The sequence below is a fragment of the Rattus rattus genome, chromosome 5 (genome assembly GCF_011064425.1).
Source record: "Rattus rattus isolate New Zealand chromosome 5, Rrattus_CSIRO_v1, whole genome shotgun sequence".
Taxonomy (NCBI): Eukaryota; Metazoa; Chordata; class Mammalia; order Rodentia; family Muridae; genus Rattus; species Rattus rattus.
In genome coordinates this window covers 99,995,100-100,016,001 of record NC_046158.1, presented here as the reverse complement: position 1 = coordinate 100,016,001, position 20,902 = coordinate 99,995,100, and the positions used below count along the sequence as shown (strand labels likewise).

Sequence of the window (20,902 nt, the reverse complement as noted above, 5' to 3'; positions counted from 1 at the left end):
ATAACACCAGCACCTGGGTACTAAGCTCTGAGTACAGGAGCCTTTTCTGAAGACAATTCATGTCCAAACAGTAACACTGTTCTTCCTATGACCTCTTCTTTTCAGGAAGAATTATCTCCTTCTATTTCCCAGCATACTTCTTATTCATCTCCAAGTACTTCACATACTCCCTCTAATTTTTCATCCTCTAGTACCTAAAACTTTGCCTCTATTGTCCTACCAGCCCCTTCTGAAATTCTTCCAATGCCTTCCCCAGCCTCTGGGGCTTGTCTCGATTAATTCTGGCAGCTGTTACTGGCTCAGTGGCTCGGCTTTCCTTTTCATCTGGTGGGGGGGGGGCCTGAAAATGGCTCAGCTGTGTCTGCTTCCCTTTCATTATGGCTTGTTCTTGAGCAACTAGCAAAGCTAAGACCAATTACTTCAGAGGTTACATATACTTAGCTTTTAATAAGATACTGCCATTTCTTTCTCCTTTGTCTCCAACACCAAAAGATGACAGTCTTGGTGTCTGCCTCCCATCCTCACTACAAACAATTCTATCTTCTTCAATATATTTAGTTGTTAATATATTTAATATATTTAGTAGGTAGGGGTGTGTGTGTTTGCGCGTGTGTGTGTGCGTGTGTGTTTGACTGTTTTATTTTTTAATCTAGCCGGTGAGGTAATTCAGTGGGTTAAGGAACTTGTCACCAAGTCTAACAACCTGATTTGATTCCCCAGAACCCTCATGGTGAATAGAAGGAGAGAACCAATTACAAGTTATCCTCTGACCCCTAATATGTGCTATGGCCCAGATATGCACACACAAAAAATAAATGTAATAAAAATGCATTTTCAAAGCTGAGAAGCAAAGGCAGGAGAATCAAAAGTTCAAACCAGCTTACACTATAAATAAAGCAAGTTCCAGACTTCAAAATTCACAAAGAAACCAATAACAAAAAGTCCATACCCTTTCCCCCTCACCACCCACCATGATTCAGCAGCCAAGGGATGGTGCAGGAACTCAAGAGATTCTGACAAACAGGCACAGCAATTACTCATTTGTACTGTTGCTGGCTAGAAAGCACGCCAGCTGCAAGAAGCCAGAGCACCATTAACAACGGCACTATCCTGATAATCAACTTCAAAAAGTTAAGATTTATTTAGGCTTTCCTTTCAAAGATTTCAGTTCACAGCCACTTGGTCCCTCTGTCCTTTGGGCCTGTAGCAAGACAGTATAACATGACAGGGAACACACAGCAAAGGCCTGCTCATCTCTTTGCTGGAAAGCAAAAGGGAGGACTCAACTGGGCTAGGATATCAAGATCACCCTTGAGGGCATGCCCCCACTGACTCCACTTGCTTTCACCAGGCCTTACCACTATTCCCATCACCTGTGGACTGGGAACAACGCCTTCTATACATGGACCCTGCAAAATGTTCAAGCTCTAAATTAGGAGCTGGAGAAATTGACTGCTCAGCAGTCAAGGGCACTGGCTGCTTTTCCAGAGGACCTTTTTCAGATCCTAGCTCCCACATGGCAGCTCACAACTGTCTGTAACTGTAAGTTATAAAGAATCTCATGGCCTCTTCTGGCATCCAAGGACAATACGTACTCACATGGTACACATATATACATTCAGTCAAAACTCATACACATAAGAGCAAGCTATAGCATAATGAATGCATATTAAATACTTGTTTTACACCAGATCCTGTGATAAATCCTCTTGATTAATGCTTATAACCATCCTACAAAGTAGGCACGGTGATTGTTATGGTTTGTATATGCTCAGGAATGGCACTATTAGGAGGTGTGGCCCTGTTGTAGTAGGTGTGTCACTGTGGGCGTGGGCTTTAAGACTCTCATGCTAGCTGCCTGGAAGTCAGTGTTCTGCTAGCAGCCTTCAGATGAAGACGTAGAACTCTCTCTTTTTTTTTTCCCCCCGGAGCTGAGAACCGAACCCAGGGCCTTGAGCTTTCTAGGCAAGCGCTCTACCACTGAGCTAAATCCCCAACCCCAAGACGTAGAACTCTCAAGCTCTTCCTGCACCATGCCTACCGGGATGCTGCCATGTTCTCTCCTTGATGATGATGGACTGAATGTCTGAACCTGTAAGCTAGCCCCAATTAAATGTTGTCCTTATGAGTTGCTTCGATCATGGTGTCTGTTCTCAGCAGTAAAAGCCTAAGACAGTGACATTCTTCATTTCACAGTTGAGAACCTTACTCCCTAAGTCACAGGCACAAATTTTAGATACTCTTCTAAGAAATACCAATCCAAAGATGTGCCTGTGACCATTGCACATGTATTAAATCTGATAGAGATTAACCTTGACCTTTCACATCTTACATGGCACATACCCCTGTAAATATGTGATCTGTCTCTCTTGAAGTAGTAGGAGATATCATGCCTTATTACATGGGGAGTGGGGTGTATAAGTCAAAGTCTTGTTAGGTAGCTCTGGATAGCCTGGAACTCACCAAGATTGCTGGACTTCAATCTTGCCCCTGCTTCCTGAGTGCTTGGTTTGAAAGCATGCAGCATGCTTGTCTTGTTACATGCTTTCAAAAATAATTTTATTGTAGTATTTATTTGTATGTTTGCATGTTTATATTCATGTGTGATAGTCAGAGGAAAACTTGAGGGAGTTGCTTCTTTCCTTCACTATATGGGTTCCAGAGATTGAACTCATTGGCTTGTCATCAAGTGCATTTACCTGCTGGGCCATCTCATTGGCCCTATTAGTTACATATTTTAAATGAGCAAAGTCTTTGGTCTTGGTTGGCTACGAAGAACCACAAATTTTTTTCACTTACTCATTAATTGTGTTTTAAAATTGTATTGTATTGTGGGTACACATTCATTATTCATTCAATCAATGATTTATTACTTAGTGTACTATATTTTAGGACTGGAGATACAAAGTATTTTGTTGCTCCATTAAATCACTGAAATCATTCATTCCATTAACTAGTCACAAGGAAATACTGCCACTGCAAAGATTAGAGATATAGAAATATACAAGAAACAGAGGGAGTTCTAATTAAATGATACAAATTCAAGAGTCACGGACAAGCATAATCAAAGTTGTGAGCAAATATAGCTACTTAGGAAAAGAATAAACGAGGATTCAAACTAAACGTTATGAGCAGTACTAAACAGTGGTAAACAGAGGGAAGCCAGCAAAGTAGAGTAAGAAACAGGAAAGCCTGGGGTCCTGGGAGCCAAGAGCATAGAGAGTTGGAGGAAAGACGCTGAGACATGGGGAGTGGGCATGAAATGGATATGTAGGCATGAGGAAAACAATTCTCTTCAAGAACATCAGCGAGGTTGAGTTCATAGGGTCTTCAAGTATAGGATCATACAAACAGAGATTTCTCTTTTTCCTTCCCTATTTGGAACTTTTATTTCCTTCTCTTGCCTTATTACTTTAGCTTATTCCTCAAGCATTATATTAAGTGGAGTAGATATTTTGTCTCATTTCTGATTTAAAAAAATGCTTTCAGCTTTTCTTGATCTCGTATTATGTGGCTACTGATCTATCATATCATCTTTATTATGCTGAAGTATGTTCCTTCCACTTGTTTCTTTAGAGTTTTTATCATGAAATGATGTTAAACTTTGCCAAAGGCCTTTTCTTGGCTATTGAGATGATCATGTGATGTGGTATGCATGTGTGGTGAATGAAGGCCACAGGCTGATGTCAGGTATTCTACTGAGTTTTGTTGTATTTGTTGAGACAGGGTTTTTTACTCTTCTGCCATCTCTCACAAAACCTGGACTTAACCCTTTCAGTTAGAGTGGTTGACTGAGGAGCCTCTGAGATCCAACTGTTTTCCCCCCTTTCTCTCCCAGCCCCTAGCATTGAGGTCACAGACTGGCTGCCATGCCTTTCATATAGATAATGAAAATCTCAACTCAGACCCTCATGCTTTGTTTGTTTGTTTGTTTGTTTGTTTAAATAATAAAAATTTTATTGGGAATTCCTGCAATGGTGGTTATCTCCCCCAACTCTGGGAGAAGGACAATGCTGTAGGAAATCCCTGAGAAGTCACACTGTCCCCCATCCCCTCTTCCCAGCCAATACAGGAAGGAGAAAAACCCTCTGAAAGGGTTGGTCTTCAGTCTTCCTTAATCCAAATTAAGGATACAGAAGAATCCATGTGTACTTGACCCCCTAGCTGGCTCTTCCAAACTGGAGAAGTGCGCCAACATCTCTGGTGGTAGGGTTCTTGATGTCCACACTCATTTCTTACCCTTTTTTTTTTCTCCTCTTTTTTCTTTTTTTCGGAGTTGGGGACCGAACCCAGGGCCTTGCGCTTGCTAGGCAAACACTCTACCACTGAGCTAAATCCCCAACCCCCATTTCTTACCCTTAATGAGGCTGTCACTTCCCCCAAGTAAAGCTTTCAGCACAAGGTTGTCAGCTGTGAGATTCGGTGATGTGGTGATGTCTTAGGGATTTCTGGGCCTACAAGATCTTTAGAAGCTTGATACAGCCAGGACTCTTGCTCAGTGCGTCTCCAAGCATCTTGGCAGCCTTAGCCTCCACCTCAGCCTGCACAATCTTCTGTCACTGCTCCTGCTTCACTTTCTCCACCAGAAACTGGGCCTGTTGGGCTTCCCGCTGGGCCACTTGTTTGGCTTCTACAGCAGCTGTGTGTTCCCTGTGATAGATACATCATCCAGGATGAGGCTGAAGTCATTGGCACACTCTGTCAGCTCTCTTTGGATCAACAGGGACACCTGAGCCCGAGGGGTAATCAACTGTGAGGCATCTAACTTGGCCATCACACTTGGGCACCTCATTGACAAGGGACAGCAGCACTTGCTCCTCATAGTCTAGCCCTAGGCGCTGGTACATGCTGGGGAGCTCCTGGGCATTGGGTCAAGCCAGCACACACAGGAAGATGTTCACCATCTGCAGGTCTTTGGAGCCTGTGGGGGAGAAGATTTTTCAAGGTCTGACCCGGATGTCATAGATGATGGGGTACTGGGACGAGGAGATCCTGAAGTGGAGGTCTTTGGCAGGACTGTGTCCTTTTGCACGGCACCAATATGATTAAAGAAGATGGCTCTATAACCACTTTCCACAGAGAACAGGGATTCACGGAAGCTGTAGGCCACAGCCCCAGCCTCAGCAGCAGCTTCAGCACCACGCCCAATGCCTAGCGTCCAGCTAAGTCCTTCAAGTTCTGGGCCTGGTCTGCTCTTCCTTAAGGTGGCGGCACCAGCAGTCAGGAGGGGGTGCCCACCAGTTTCTACCCCACTCCAGTTTACAGACCTTGCCTTGCACACAAGGATTGGGGGCCTTAGAGCTTGTGGGCCAGATCCCCATGCTTAAGCAGCAAGGACTCTGTCACTGAGTCATCTCTCCAGTCTGGTTTTTCTCTTTATGAATATGTATGTGCTATATTATATTTATTGATTTGAACCATCTCTGGATGAAACCCTGGAATGAAATCTTGATTATAGTGTGTGGTTTTTATACTGTGTTACTGAATTTGGTTTGCAAGTATTTTACTGGTAATTTTTGTTTTTATGTCCATCATAGAAATTGGTCTAACATTTTCTATTTCCTTACCTGATTTTAGTATCAAGGTAATATGAGACCCACAGAATGGTTTTGATAGTATTCTTCTTCTTTTTGTTTATATGACAGGAGCACTGGGGTGAGCTACTTTAAAAGTCTAATAATTATTATTCAGCAGTGATCTGTCCATCCTGAGCTTTTCTTTGTTGGAACTCTGCTTGTGATAGGTCTGTTCACATGGGTTACATCTTCTGGATTTAAGTAGGTCATATGTGTCTAGTAATTTATAACTATATCTTCATTTTCAGTTTTCTTTAAATATAAAATTTCAAGGTGTTCTTTAATAATCTTGTAGATTTTGTAATGTATGTAATTTAGTTCTTCACTCTCTATTGATTACTTTTACTATGTTTTTCTCTTGATCTGGCTTATTTTTCCAAAGAACTTTTTGTTTTGCTAGGTTTTTTGTTGTTTGCTTGTTTTATGGTGAAAAGCATATACTTAGAATTAGCCAGCTGGGCTCAGTTTAGATGATCCTAATCTTATTGGCAACATCCAGAGTGTCGTAATCAGGAGCCCACTGAACATAAGCCTTCTCTCTGCCAGGCCACATCAGTGTCACAGAGTTTCTTCATGGCCTGTTTGATGTGGAGCTTGTTAAGCCTTGACATCCTCAATGAACACAGTGTGGTATTGTCCTCTGTCATCTGATGATGCCACAGTGGTCAAGCTTGTTTTGCCAGGGTGCACTCTTTTGAGGGTATTTGTACTGCCCAGAGCTGCAGGAAGGTGGGCGCCATCTTTGTTCTGTGGCCATGGATGTCTTTCAGCACCGCTGTCTTAGGCTCGGGGGTCGGGGAGCATGGAGCTTCCTTCTTCACTGTCTGCACCATCTTGGTGAAAAGCTTGTTTTGCTAGTTTGTTTGTTTGTTTGATTGGGTTTTTTTGTTATTATTCTTAATCTCCATTTCATTAGTTTCTGCCCTGATCTTTATCATTTCATCTACTGTTTTGTGACTTGGTTTGCTCTTTCTTTCTCTTCTCTTAAGACTGTGAGGTGTATCATTAGTAATTTGAAATTTCTCTGATATCTCATTGTGAACAATTACAGATACAAACTTTCCTCTCAGACCCGCCTTAGATGTAATCTGGTAAAGTTGTTTTTACTTTCATTTGATTCTAGAAAAGTAACTTGTACCTGATTTCTTCAATAATAAAATAATATTGTTTCCTCTTTAATATTTTATACTTTCTATGGTATCGCTTGCTAGGAGTTCTAGTTTTAATCAAGTATGATCTAATAAGATAAAAGAAATTATTCTGATTTTTTTTAATTGTTAAGACTTGCTTTATGACCTAAAATATGATCTATTCTACAGAAAGTTCCATGTGCTGCTAACAGGACTATGTACTTCATTCCCACTGAAGAAATATCCTGTAAATGTCTGTCAAATCCATTCAGTCTATGGTACACATCAGCTCTTTAAGTTTCTTGACTTTTACATCAGTATATACCCTATCTATGGATGAAAGCGAGACTCTAAAGTTATCTGTTATTTTTATCAGGACTTATATATACTTTTGTGTCTATTAGTTTTGTTTTATAAAATTGAGAGCCCAATGTTTGGTGCATAAATATTAACATTTACAATCTTCTTTTAACAACTGTTTAATTAATTAACTTTAGCTTGTAGAGCCACACAAGCCACTCTACACCTGTGGAGGTCAGAGGACGACTTGTAGGAGTTAGTTTTCTCTATCTGTAATGTGAGTCCCAGGCATCAAACCCCAATCAGGAGACTGGTAGCAAGAACCTTTAGCTGGACTATCTTGCCTGTCTAACTATTCTACCTGTTAGTTCTGTTAGTGTGTACGGTTTTCTTCATCTTTTCTGGCTAATTTTGGCTTGAAGTCTATTTTATCAGCAGAATAGCTATACCAGCTAATTTTTAATATGCATTTGCTGGGCAATATTAAATCCTTTTACTTTCAGGCCATGTTTGTCTTTGGTACCAATATTTTAATAGTATTCCATCTTCCAATCTATGAATAGGAGGTATCTTTCACTTTTTTGGTATTCTTCAATTTCCTTCCTCAGTGTTTTTAATTTTCAATGTAGGAGCTTCTCATCCCTTTGTAAAATCCCAAGTGTTTATTTTGTTTTTTGTTAATGATATGCTCTAACAACCACTGCCTGTGACAGCAGCATTAACTGATTTTGTGTCCTGGTTTATAACCTGAAGCTTTACCATTTGTTAGCTCTACCCTTTTGTTTGGTTGGTTTTGGGGTTTTTGGGGGGTAGGGTATGGTATTCCCAATTCTCTGTTTTGAGACAGGGTCTTACTGCACACCTCTGGCTGGCCTGGAACTCATTAAATACACCAGGCCAGTGTCAAACATCCACTTGCCTCCACCTCCCAAGTGCTGGGCTTAAAGGCAAATGGAGGCATATGCAACCAATCTTCAACTCTTTAATAGCTCTGAGTTAATTATACAAAATGTACAAAGAAGTACATTTTGGATTATCTTCTAATTACTTCAATCTTTCACTCTAAATTTATAGTTAATGATCTTCATGTGGCTTATCGCCTTCAAGAGTATCAACTATGAGCTGGAAATGGCAGTGTAAACCTTTAATCCCAACACTCAGGAGGCAGACAAATCTCTGAGTTTGAGGCCAGACTGTTTTACAGAGTGAGTTCCAAGACAGCAGAGTTACATAGAGAGACCCTGTCTGTCTCAACAAAACAGAGTATTAACTATGGGTCAATGAGGTGGTTAAGAGCGTAAGGGCAGTTCTCCTCCAGCCTGACAATCTAAGTTTGATCCCAGAAAACCACATAGTGGAAGGAGAGAACTACCTCCCACAAGTAGTTCTACATGTACCACACTCTGTCTTAAGTTAGGGTTTCTACTGCTGCTGTGAAGAGATACCAATGACCAGGGCAACTCTTATAAAGAAAAACATTTAACTGGGGCTGACTTACAGTTACAGAGGTTTAGTCCATTATCATCATGGTGGGACCTCTGGAAGAACAGTCAGTGCTCTTAACCAATGAACCACCTCTCCAACCCATGCTGTTTAAATCTTAAGAGCCTTAATAATTTTTTAATCATGTGTCAATTAATTGTTTGAGATGAGAATTACTATAAATGAAATTTTTTTATTTTTTAGATTATGCTTTGTGTACTTTGAGGTCATAATCTGTAAGATTTTAAATTATGATTTTCTTGTGAGTTAGTGAGTCTAGATTCCTATTTTAATAATACCCATTTTCTTTTGGTAATTAAAAAAAAGCAGAGAAAACTAAAGAACAAATAGATAAAACTGAACCTCATCAACATTCAAAACTTCAAAGAACACTAGTGATAGACTGAAAACATAACCCACAAAATAGAGGAACAATTCTGGTTGATCTTGACACCTAGAATACATAAAGAATGACAGTTCAGTAACAAAAATGGCAAATATAAAAATGAACAAAGGGAGTCTCTCTAGCCACCGTGCTTTGCCCACCATGATACCCTAGTCTCCCCGGAACCAGGAGCTGAAGTAAAGCCTCTCTTCACTTAAGGAGAAGGAGAACAAGGACAGCAACAAAGTGGGAGGGGGCTGAAGAGGTGGTTAAAAGCTTTGGCTATTCTTCCAAAGGATCTGGATTCAATTATCAGCACCTACATGGTGGCTTGTAACCTTCTGGAACTCCAGTTGTAAGGGACATTACGAGCCTCTTCTGATCTTTGAAGGCTTTGCACATATGTGGTACATAGACATACAAGAAAACAAAACAGTAATACACACTTTTCCCCTCCAAGAGAGGGCTTCTCTGTATAGTGTAACAGGACCTCAGATCTTAGTAGACCCTAAGACCCTTCCACAACTGACTCCATGGTGGAAGTATCATTCAGGTTATAAAGCTCAGCATATACGCAGCACCACCTAAACACAGGCCTAATCCATCAAAGTACCTAGTTATGGAAAAGTCTCTAAATATACTAGCCTTTCTTTTGGGTTTCTGTAGTTCTGCTTCTGGCTAACTGTTCTTGTTAACTGACATATATCAACCCAGGACATGACTTTTGTACTTAAAAGCTCACTCTAAGAAAGGCTCAGGCTACACTGGGATCCCAACCACCCAGTTTAGTCACTGGCCCACTAATAAGACTTTCTATTGGCTTACACGTGTCAGAGCAGTATTCTCTGGTGACCCAATAACAGTAGCCCTGGATGCCCTGGAACTCATTTTGTAGACCAGGCTAGCCTGGTCTCAGAAATCTGCCTGCCTCTGCCTCCAGAGTGCTGAGACACATTTAAACATCATAAAGCATCTTATCAATGTAAGACTTTATTTCTTCATATCAGTTTATAAAACAAGTCCTTGAGGCAATAGAAATAGTTCAGTGGTTAAGAGCACTATTTATTCTTGTAGAGGACCCAAGTTTGGTTCCCAGCACCCAACATGGTAGCTCACAACCATTGGTAACTCCAACTCCAGGGGATCCAACACTCTCTTTTGACCTCTGCAGGCACCAGGCACAAGCACAGCGCTCATATATACATGCAGGCAAAATATTCATGCACATAAAAATAAATCTAAAAGAAAAAGTAGTTAAAACTATTTCTGACAGCAATATATAAAATGACTGAAAATGTTTTCGTTATACTCCATGAACTTAATCCCTAAACTTTCTTTTCTTCATTAAATATTAAATTGAAACAAAGATAAACTTGGGGTTTTAAAATAAAAACCAGCCATGGGAACACTTACCTAAGGTCCCAACTACATGGGAGGCTAAGACAGGCGGATTGCTCGAACAAGATTTTAAAACAGGCCTGGGCATCATAGCAAGACTCCATCTCAATATTAACTAATACAGGAGAGTGTGTAGGAGAAAAACATGAAGGAAACAAAACAATATTCTGATCATATCTTCCAGAGGTTGTATTCAGATAAGTGGGTAATCTGTGTTGGGTGGCCCAGCACATATTTACACATGCTTTCATTCTAGAACCAGAGCAAACTATAATCAGTCACCAAATATTTACTGAGTCCACACATAATTTATAGTGCCAAATTTGTGTTTACAACAGTCAGGCTTTTAGTTTTCTATTTTATTTTGATATACCACTCATACAAACTTCCAGGGCACAATGTGATGGTTTGATACACATATACAGTGTACATTGGTCAAAGCAGAGTAATTAATGTATCTATCACCTCAAGTGCTTTTCATTTCTTGCTGGAAAAACACTTAAAATCCTTACCATTATCTTAGAGTGTACAATGCATTACTATTACCTGCAGTCGGTCAACTGTGCAAGAGAACATTAGAATTTATTCATCCTGTTATCTAACATGGCACCTGTTGCTCAACCTCTCCCAGTTGCCTTCTCCCTACCAGATTGGCGTTGGTTTTGTTTTCTGCAGTGCTAAGGACCAAACTCAGGGCTTCTGCTGGGGATACGGCTTAGTAGTAGCATGCTTGCCTACATGTGCAAGGACCTGGGTTGGACCCCTTACAACTTCAACTGAAACACACACACACACACACACACACACACACACACACACACACTACACAAACATTCTGCTAGACATCCTCCCCATGCAAACTCAAGAGTATATATTTGGGAAAAAAGAAAAATGTAGTCCAAACCAGGAATAGTGCACATCTGCAATGTAACAGAACCAGATGAAGACAACAGAGACTTCTACTAGACCTCCAAAGAACATCTACATTCCTCAAATTATTCCTTAAAGAAGAAAAGAAAGTAATATTGCTAAATTCTTTTAATAGAGTCAGCATTACTTTGATAACCACAAAGATCCAACAGAAAAAGAAAATTATAGATTAATCTCTCTGATGAACACAAGTGCACTGACTGTTCTTCCAGAGGAACCAGGTTTGATCCCTAGCACCCAAATGGCAGCTCACAACCATCTGGAACTCCAGACCCAGGAGATGCAACACTGCCTTCCGGGCCCATTGGATAGCAGACATATGTGGTATGCAGACATGTGTGCAGCAAAACACTCAAACATATAAATGAAAAGAACAACAAATTAAAAAATAAATACTAAAACTTTTTAAAAGTTACTTTTTAAGCTAAAGTGGGGGCGGGGGGGACACATCAAAAAGAGATCTAGCCAGGTAAATGGAAATAGAAAAACATCATATTGAGTTAAGTAACCCAGACCCAGAAATGCAACAGTTTCAAGTTCTCTCTCATCTGAGGCTCCTAGCTCCAAATATTGAGACATGAGTACATATCTTGGAGTAGCTAAAGAAACCAAAAAAGTAAAAAGGGGACCAATGGGGGGAGGTGTTGGAGGGAGCTCAAGAGAGGAAGGATAGCAGAGTATAAATGATCTGAAGAAGGAGGACTCTAATTAGGGAGGGAGAGATAAGGACAGAAAGGATATCTGAAAAAGTCATAAGAAATCATTTATTAACTGTCTACCTAAAAATACTCTGGCACACATAAGTAGGTGTATAAATATACATATAGTTTAATGAAATTGTCCTCTCTGTGTTTACAATGTTCCATCCAAGAGCCAAAGACCATTTAACAAAAACTCCAAATCCAAGTACAAGAAGCACTGTCTCGAGTTGTTGACCAAGGTTGTCCAAGAGACTCCAAAAGGTTCTAGGCTCTTGTTACAGCCCATGGCTACACCCCAAGAGGTGGAAGGTAAGTCCCTATTGCTCCAGGCACAGGGCCCAGAGGCTCCTGAGCTAGAATGGACCTGAAAATTCCTTCCTGAGTACTAGCTTTCACGGCACCAAGAAGGCACGATGTTAAGCTTCCAAAGGAGGGAAGAAACCAACAGTCCCATGAACCACATCAACCACCAGAACCCTGTGAAATTCACAGTAGTGGTACACATACCTTGCCAGTAACCAAGAATTCGCTAATTGGACTAATGACCTATTCAATAAGAGGGAAATCATGTCTGGTAATGGAAATCTAGTCAACTACCCAAGACTAGTGAAGTTGTAGACCTTGAAGGAGAACTTAAAATCACTACTTTACTAAACCATCATAATCCCTAACTATACTCTAAGTATTTGTCCTTATAACCACAGATTAAGGGGAGTACTCATCCTTCCTAAGGACCATACAAAGAAAAAAAAGAAACCGCACAGCCAATCAAAATGTGGTGCTGTGGAGCTCAGTCCCAAGGGACACATCTAACATGATTCCTCCACCAAAGGCTAAGACACCATTGCAGAAGAGAGACCAGAAAGATTTTAAGAGCTAGAGGAGGGCTGGGGATTTAGCTCAGTGGTAGAGCGCACCTAGGGAAGCGCTTAAGGCCCTGGGTTGGTTCCCAGCTCCGAAAAAAAGAACCAAAAAAAAAAAGAGCTAGAGGAACAAGAGTTTGCTGTGAGACTGTGGCTCCTATAAATGTCAAAAGCCACACCCTTTCCAAAAGTGACATTCGTAATAATAGGGATTAAATCTTTAAAAGAATTTGTAAAAGAGGTATATGAGAGATACACAAATGAACTTTAAAAAAAAAAAAAAAAATGAGTTCACTGTCATTGCCTTCCAACATACCAGAAGAGGGCATCACATCCCATTGCAGATGGTTGTGAGCTGCCAGGTGGTTGCTGGGAATTGAACTCAGGACCTCTGGAAGAGCAGTTAGTAATCTTAACTACTGAGCCATCTCTCCAGCCCCACAAACGAACTCTTAACATACAATCAACAGCAAGCACCATCAGAAACACCACCAGAAATTTAAAGCAGCCTGTCCTCAGGGAACTTCCAATGTTGAGAAGAGGTTAACACATTGGAAGCTATTAGCTAAACAAATAAGCTAGTGTGGCTCAAGTAATAAGGTAAATTACACCTACAAAAGGAAAAGCATGATCTAGATAAGAAGTCCTAGGAACTACAGAATGAATACTGATGGATCAGAAGGTGGATTAAAGAGGGGAAGACAAAAAAGCAAGAGGATGAGTCAAGGAAGAAGAAAGACACACAATCAATTATATAACATAGAAAGGTAAGTGGAGACAGAACTCAGCAGAACTACCAGTCTGGAACACTCTAGATCAGGAGCTAATGGAAGACACAGGTGGCTGGGGACACAACACAGAAGTTTAAAGGATTAAACACCATTCTGACTTCATGAAGTGATTGATAGAGCAACTCTGAAAGCAAGGTTGAAGGATGCTCGAGCTTGTTTATAAGGGAGAACGGCTTAAAGGTAGAGCCCAAACTCCTAACCTGTTTTTATTAATGGTTACATGCCATGTACAGGACTAATAAGTAGGATAGGAAGCTCAGAGTGAAGGTACCAATTTTTCATGATTTTGAGTTACATGAAGTAGCAATTAAATCACAGTTATAAAGTAGCCAGATTTTGGCAGGTGAGTCAGAGGAAAAGCACAAGTAATAGAAGCATTTAGAATGATGGAAGGCTGGGTCTTAAAGTACTGAAAAACCGCCAGGCTCCAGAGAGTCAGGGAAGACAATTATGGAGGAACCAACTAAAGTTAACTGAAAATGGACCAGGAAATGGGAGGAAAGAAAAAGTCAAACAGTAGGCTGGAGCTCGAACCGGATCTTGGGCAGGAATACAAATAGATCTCCATCCTGGAGAGAAGGCAGTCGGTCACAAGGAGCAGAAAAGGAATAATGGCTACAAGGCTATTTAAGATTTTCTTTTTAAGATTCATTTATTTTATATATAAAAAGTTTTGTCTGCATGTATGCCTGTGTGCCATGTATGTGTCTCATGCCTGTGGAGGCCAGGCTTTAGATCCTGTGGAACAGGAGTTACAGATCGCTGTGGGCACCACATAGGTTCTGGGAATCAAACTCATGTCCTCTGGAAAAGCAGCCAGTGCTTTTAATCAACGAACCATCTCTCTAGCTCTGTTTTAAGAATTTTAATGAATTTGTTCATTTAAACTTCCAGAGAGTAAGAAAGATCATCATCCTCCTTTTACAGATGAGGACAACTGAAGCACAGAGAAGTAATTTGTCTGATTTATACTGATGCCAAGTAGCATAGCAAAGGTGCAACGTGGTGTGGCAAAGGGCACCCGACTGCCCAGACCTAAGTGAGGAGCTGTTGTGTTCCAAGGCTTTGTGTGTGTGTGTGTGTGTGTGTGTGTGTGTGTGTCAAATACCTATATGCTGTGGTGTACACATAGTGAAGATAACTTCTGAAGGAAAAATATATTTCCCATTCTCCTTTCTTTATTCAAATAAAGCTATTTGTTGTGCGAAAGATATAATAAAAGCATCCACACTTTACAGTTTTCAGAAACATCAGAAATCCACAGAATGTGACATTTAGTGTTATCTGTTCATTTGTGGTTGAGACATATCTGCTCCCAGCAGCTCCCCTTTCTTGGATTCAAAGAAGACATTGAGCAGTGATGGTGCTGCTCCAGTTGTGGCAATATAGCTGCTATGCAAGAATTGCCTCAGCTCATCTACAGACCTGTACTGCTCATGAGAGGACACTAGTGACAGGATAGGACAGCTTGGTTCTGCAGACACAGAATATGCTAGTCCTTAATTTTCCTGTTTCAAAGGTTTGTCAGATGATCCTGGGCCAGAAGGCTGAAGACTGATACTCCAACTTCCTGACATACTGGGGCTGTATAGGTAGACAGCTGTCGCTACAGTTTGTCTCAGTTCTGGAAGCTGTGTTAGGCTTCCTATATTCTCAGATAATATTAGTCATTCTCGGGTTTCTGACAGGACTGAAACTAGTTATGGTCTCATAGCCAACCTAGGCTGTTTAGAAAGATGGTATAGATTTGAGAGGATGGTTTTCAGATAGTGTACAAGCTAAACCAGGCTGTAACAGACATGGAATTATAAGCCTTTTAAAAGTTAGGATAGATAACAGAAAATTCTATTTAATTGACAAAAATGATGGACTGGATGTTAGGTGTATCTTATACTTGGTAAATTACAAAATGATAATAGCTATACTCAATTTATATTTGAAAGAAAAGGGGTTTGTTGTTGTTATTGTTGAACAGAAAGGGTGATATGTAGTAGGATCTTCCCCTAATAAATAAACATTACAAGGGACCAATCACTGGGTGAGTACACAGGACCTCTGGGTCAGAGAGAGGAAGAGGGAAGGCAGGAGAAGGAGACTTCTTTTTGGATGGTGGGAGCAAGGAGGGTAGCCAGAATGTAGGGAACAGAGGCTGTTGATTTAAGTGGCGATCCACCACTTGAGGATTTATAGCATGGATTAGTTTACAAAATTAGGATGTTAGGTTCTGTGAGCAGTGATTGTGTTATCTGTTGATTCTAAACTAAGATTGTGTGATGTTTTCCTTCACCAGCAACTCAACTGAGTTCCAGAGACAGGTACGGCAGAGTGTGACCACAGCCAGCAATGGGAATTTAGTGAGACAGGAGGAAAGAGCCCTGGTTAAAAGGAAAGAATGTGGAGATAGATAGATAGATAGATAGATAGATAGATAGATAGATAGATAGATAGATATAGATATATGTGTATGTGTGTGTATATATATGTATATCACACAATGGCTATTTATTTGTAATTTTTTACATACTTTATATATTCTTTTTAATATATTCTCAGTCAGGATTAAGGCAGTTAAGAGAAAAGTCATTTATTGCTCAGCTTCAAACATCAAAATTGAATGTTTTTTTTTCTTTTTTCAAGATAGGGTTCCATTATGTAACCCAGGTTGACCTTGAACTCATGACACTCTGGCCTCCATCTCCCCATGCTGTGAGTACAAGCCTATGCCACAACACCTAGCTTCAAAAGATGGACCTTTGCATCTGTGTATTTATACAGAAGAATAGCTTTGAGGAACATATTGTCTACACTCAAACAGCTCCTTCCCCTATTCAAGGGCTTGAGCTGGACCATTTGCTGCAGTGCATGGGACACAGTAACAGAGTGAGGGCACACACATGAATACCAGCACTTGGAACCAGCCTTGGGACACAGTGAGACTCTTGTCTACTACAGAAAGAAAAAGAAAAATACAGTGTATGTAACAAACAGGTTTTTTGGTAGAAAGAAGGAAAGAAGAAGACTACATTGTGTATATGATTGATTATTCCAAGATACAGGGTGAACTGTACTACTCAAACTCACATGTTGAGGCTTCAACCTCTGGGATCTCAAAATATAGCCATATTTGGAGTTTAAAGCAGTGATTAAATAAAGCTATTAGTGTAGGGCTTGTGCTAAAATACATCCCTGGGGGAAAATCCCAAGAAACATCTACCCCCAGGAAACCAACAAGCTTACTGGATTTCCTTATAGCACACAGGTAAAGGGTTACTTACAGGAGTGTGAGTGCTCTCCTTCTCTGACCAAAGCACCTACCAGAAGGCCTTTACCCAGAAGGAATGAAGCTTTCCCACAGCCACACAGATGAAGCTCTCCGCCCTTAGACTTCACCAGCCTCTACACTCTAGACCCTCCCTGCAACCTTGAGCAATTAGAGCAGACTTGCTTAGGATCACTGGTATGCAGCGGCTGACCACTCGGGTGTAGATTTTGTGATCCTGCTCATCACAAAAGTAGGGGAAGGAAACAGTGTGGCAAGCCCAGCAGGAGGATCTTTTCCAAGCAGGCACAGGTAAGCTCCTAAAGATACTTGTTTCACTTGAACAGTCATATACAAGAGGGGCCACAATCCAAAGTGCCCAGAATCTAAGAAGATGAGGCACTGGGGATGCATACATCAGCCAATACAATGGCAGGACAGAGCAGCAAGAAGGCAGCCATCTGCAGCCAAGATGAGCGGTCAGAGAAACCCAAACCTTTCCTGTACCTTGAACTGGAACTCCAAGCCTCCAGGGCTGTGAAGAAATAAAGTTCTATATCTAGTTTTTGTGGTGCTGTTATGCCTGCCCTGGCAAACTAATATACATCTCCAAAAAATCCTTTACAGACAGAATAAAATTAATAAGTTTGAGAGAATCTAGAGAAATGGGTCTGATTTCTCACTTTCATGGACAGTGATGAGAACACTGTTTCTTACTCATATCCTGGAAATGACAGAAATGGCACAATGAACTGGAAGAAGGAAATTATCACCTTCCTTGTTCCAGAGCTGAGATTCTTATATCTTGAATAAGAATGGCCCTGATAGGCTCCAGTTGGTGCAAATGTTTGGGAAGGATTAGGAGGTGTGGCCTTGTAGAAGGAGGTGTGTCACTGGGGGAGAGCTTTGAGGTTTCAAAGGAGTTATGTCATCCCCAGTGTTCCTCTGTGAGGAAGACTTGGCTTCAATTCCCAGCACCCACATGGTGGCTCAAAACCACCTGTAACTCAAGTTCCAGGGCAATCCAAAGCCTCTGGCCTCCTCAGGAACCAGATACTTATCTACTGCACAAATAAAAACACGCAGACACATAAAATAATAAAAATTTAAGCCACAAATAAAATGCTTTCTTCTGTAACTTGCCTTGGTCAGGGTGTTCTGACAGGGCAAGAGAAAACTAAAATACTTCATAGTTTTACAGGGTCAAAGTCCATCAAATGACAGAGCAAAGAAACATCTGAGAGCTCACTTTTTGAGCCACAACCAGAAGGTGGAGAGTGGTAGCTCAAAAGAGTCCATCTTGAAGACCTTTTAATGCTCCAAACTCTCATGGGTTTCTACCTACTGTATCCAAGTGTTTTCCACGTTATACAGTTCAGTGTATAGAAGATGCATAAGTCCTCTAGCCCTCTCAAGAGAATGTGCATACTGTATAAAGAAAAGGGTACAAGAAACAAGTGAGAGACTCAGTTTTCACAAAGTAAGAAGGTAGAAGCCAATGAGAGTAGGAAGGTTGGAAGCTCATTAAAATCTCATAGAACTTGAGTTCCATCCCCAGGACCAACGTGGTAGGAGGAGAAAACCAACTGCTACAAGTTGTCCTCTGATATCCACATGTGCACTAGAGTGAGCACACACACAAACAACATTTCACTTAAGGGCCAGCAACACGGCTCAGCAGCTAAAAGCACCTGCTGCCGAGATGATCACCTGAAGTCAGTTCCACAGGATGGAAAGAGAGAACTGACTCCAGAAAGCTGTCCTCTGCTCTCCACACATGCGTGTGCACGCACACACACACACATGCACACACACACACACACACACACACATAAACACACATACACATAAACACACACACACACATACACATAAACACACACACACACATACACATAAACACACACACACACACACACACACACACACGCATGATAAAGAAGACACTGAACCTTAAAAGATTTAAGAGTATAGAAGTCGGGGTTGGGGATTTAGCTCAGTGGTAGAGCGCTTGTCTAGCAAGCACAAGGCCCTGAGTTCGGTCCCCAGCTCCGAAAAAAAAAAGAAAAAGAAAAAAAGAGTGTAGAAGTCATCTACTATCGTGCCTATTTATTAGTCTTTGGAATTCTGATATGCCAACTGAAGTTGTGCCTAAGTTTATGCCTAAGTTATAAACTGTCAATAAAATGGTGAAAACAGATCCTATTAAGTAGGGCATGATAAAAGTCCAGTCTTAAGATTTTTAAATTTAAAAATTTGTTATTTTCTATCTGCATTAAGCAGCAGCCCTAAGAGCTACTTAAGCATATACACAATTTTATTTTCTTTCAAGAATTATAATGACAGACCTAAGATTCTGTTCCTAAGAACTTATTTTTAGATTCAACCATTTCAGCTAATTTCATTAACAATTCAAATTGAGAAGATAATGGATTAACAGTGCCCAAGTCACAAGTGTGGCTCATATACGGTTCCAGACTCATCTATCACACTTCAACACAAAAATCACTTGTTTTTTTAAAAATCTACTTAGCAAAACACATCAATGTATGGAGATTTCTTAAAAAGCCATATTGTTGACAAATATATGTTGAGCACCAAAAGGGAAGAAGGCCCCATTCTGAAATAAAGAAATTAATATTGATCAGTCTGCACAGAATGAGGATGAGACAATGCCCATACCATACACCTGGCTGTCTGTGAACGGAAGGCGGCCACATAGGCCAGATGATTACCACTGCCAGCTCAGCAGCTGAGCTTGGGGGAAAGGTGGTATCTACACATAGGCCACTCTAGAGAACCAGAACTTACAGTCAGCGAATGGAGAAATGTGGCGCTGATACCGGGAAAGTCTGACAACAAACAGGATTGCTAGGGGGCTGGGGAACTGGGGAGCTTCCAGGGCTACCATGCAGAAGGCATAAAGCAACCCCCGGCGGGCTCATACTAATACCTTACGCCAGGGGTGAAAAGAAAAACTCTAGGAGGGCCGAGGAAAGGGCTCGACCTTACCTTGTCATCCTCGCATCTCTTCCCCAGGCCTTCCCTGGCCTGCAGCCGGCTGCTGAGGCGGCCGTAGTCGGCCTCCTTCTGGTCGATCTGTTTCTTATGCGTGTCCACCAAGAGTAAAAGGTCCGAATTGCGCTTCTCCAGGCGCCCACGGGCCACCTCGGTGCGCTGGACCTGGCCCTGCAGCTCGGCCACCTCCTCTTGAAGCAGAACGTGGCGGGAGGAGATGCTCCAGTAGTTGAAGGCAAGGACAACGATGACTACCAGCAGCACCACCAGCACGAAGGACGGCAGGCGGCCGGCCCGCCGGTTGGCCCCGAAACCCACCATGAGGCCGGTGGCTCAGCCGTCGCCGACACCTGCGGGCAGGGCGGGATTGCTCTCCGAGCGGCCTCGGGACCCGGTCCCCAAGGGACGGGCCGAGCCGCCGGAGCGCGGGTGGGGGCGGGGCCTCGCGGGTCTTCCCCGCCCCCTCTGCGCCCCCGCCGCGCCCCCTCCAAGAATCGAAGGCCAGCCGGCGCTCGCCGCAGGGAAGCGGGAGAAGCCGGCGCTGGTACCCAGCGACCCGATGCCTCAAGGCTGGGGGCGGGGACGCGAGCCGGAAGGGGGCGGGTTTCCTCGGTCCACGCCCACCGGCTGGGGCCGGGGCGCCCAGGGGGGCATTTGCTCGTTTCCGCCGACGCCCCCTCTTCTCGCGAGATAGTGGGCTTCTTCTCGTCCCCTTGCGGTGCTGTCTCGCGAGGGTTCTCTGGAGGCTGGGTCGCGGGGTCGGGGTCGCGCTGCGTACCTGGGTTGGGTGTGCCTGCTGCTGTCACCTGGGTGTGACCCCTGAGGCCAGGTTTAGGGAGGTCCTGCTTTAAGCTGGCCCCTTGGCGAGTTTCTTCTGCCAGGACGAATTCTGAGACCGTTAACAAGTAAGGAAGGTTCTAGGTGAGATGGGACCTGAGAGGGATGTCTAGAAAGGTTTTCTGCTTGTTCTTGTTTGTGCCAACGAGGTGGAAAAAACAGAACAGTTGACATTAGCCCACAAAACAGCGGTGCCCAGACAATGCAGCAAGAGAACCTAAGCTTTAGGAAA

General features: G+C 42.1%; 1 protein-coding gene and 1 pseudogene across 2 annotated transcripts in view; both read right to left on the bottom strand.

Annotated features, from left to right (window-relative positions):
• Golm2 (golgi membrane protein 2) overlaps positions 1–20,396 on the bottom strand; it is a 66,425-nt gene extending 46,029 nt beyond the window's left edge. Inside the window, exon 1 of one of the 2 annotated variants that reach the window (XM_032904082.1) lies at positions 19,828–20,396. In XM_032904082.1, coding sequence (XP_032759973.1) covers positions 19,828–20,154 — 327 coding nt within the window. In that variant the 5' untranslated portion in view covers positions 20,155–20,396. The remainder of the gene's footprint in view (positions 1–19,827) is intronic. The other variant, XM_032904081.1, reaches the window with a different exon arrangement.
• Positions 4,404–5,321, bottom strand: LOC116899966 (annotated as a pseudogene).
• Positions 20,397–20,902: the final 506 nt, after the last annotated feature.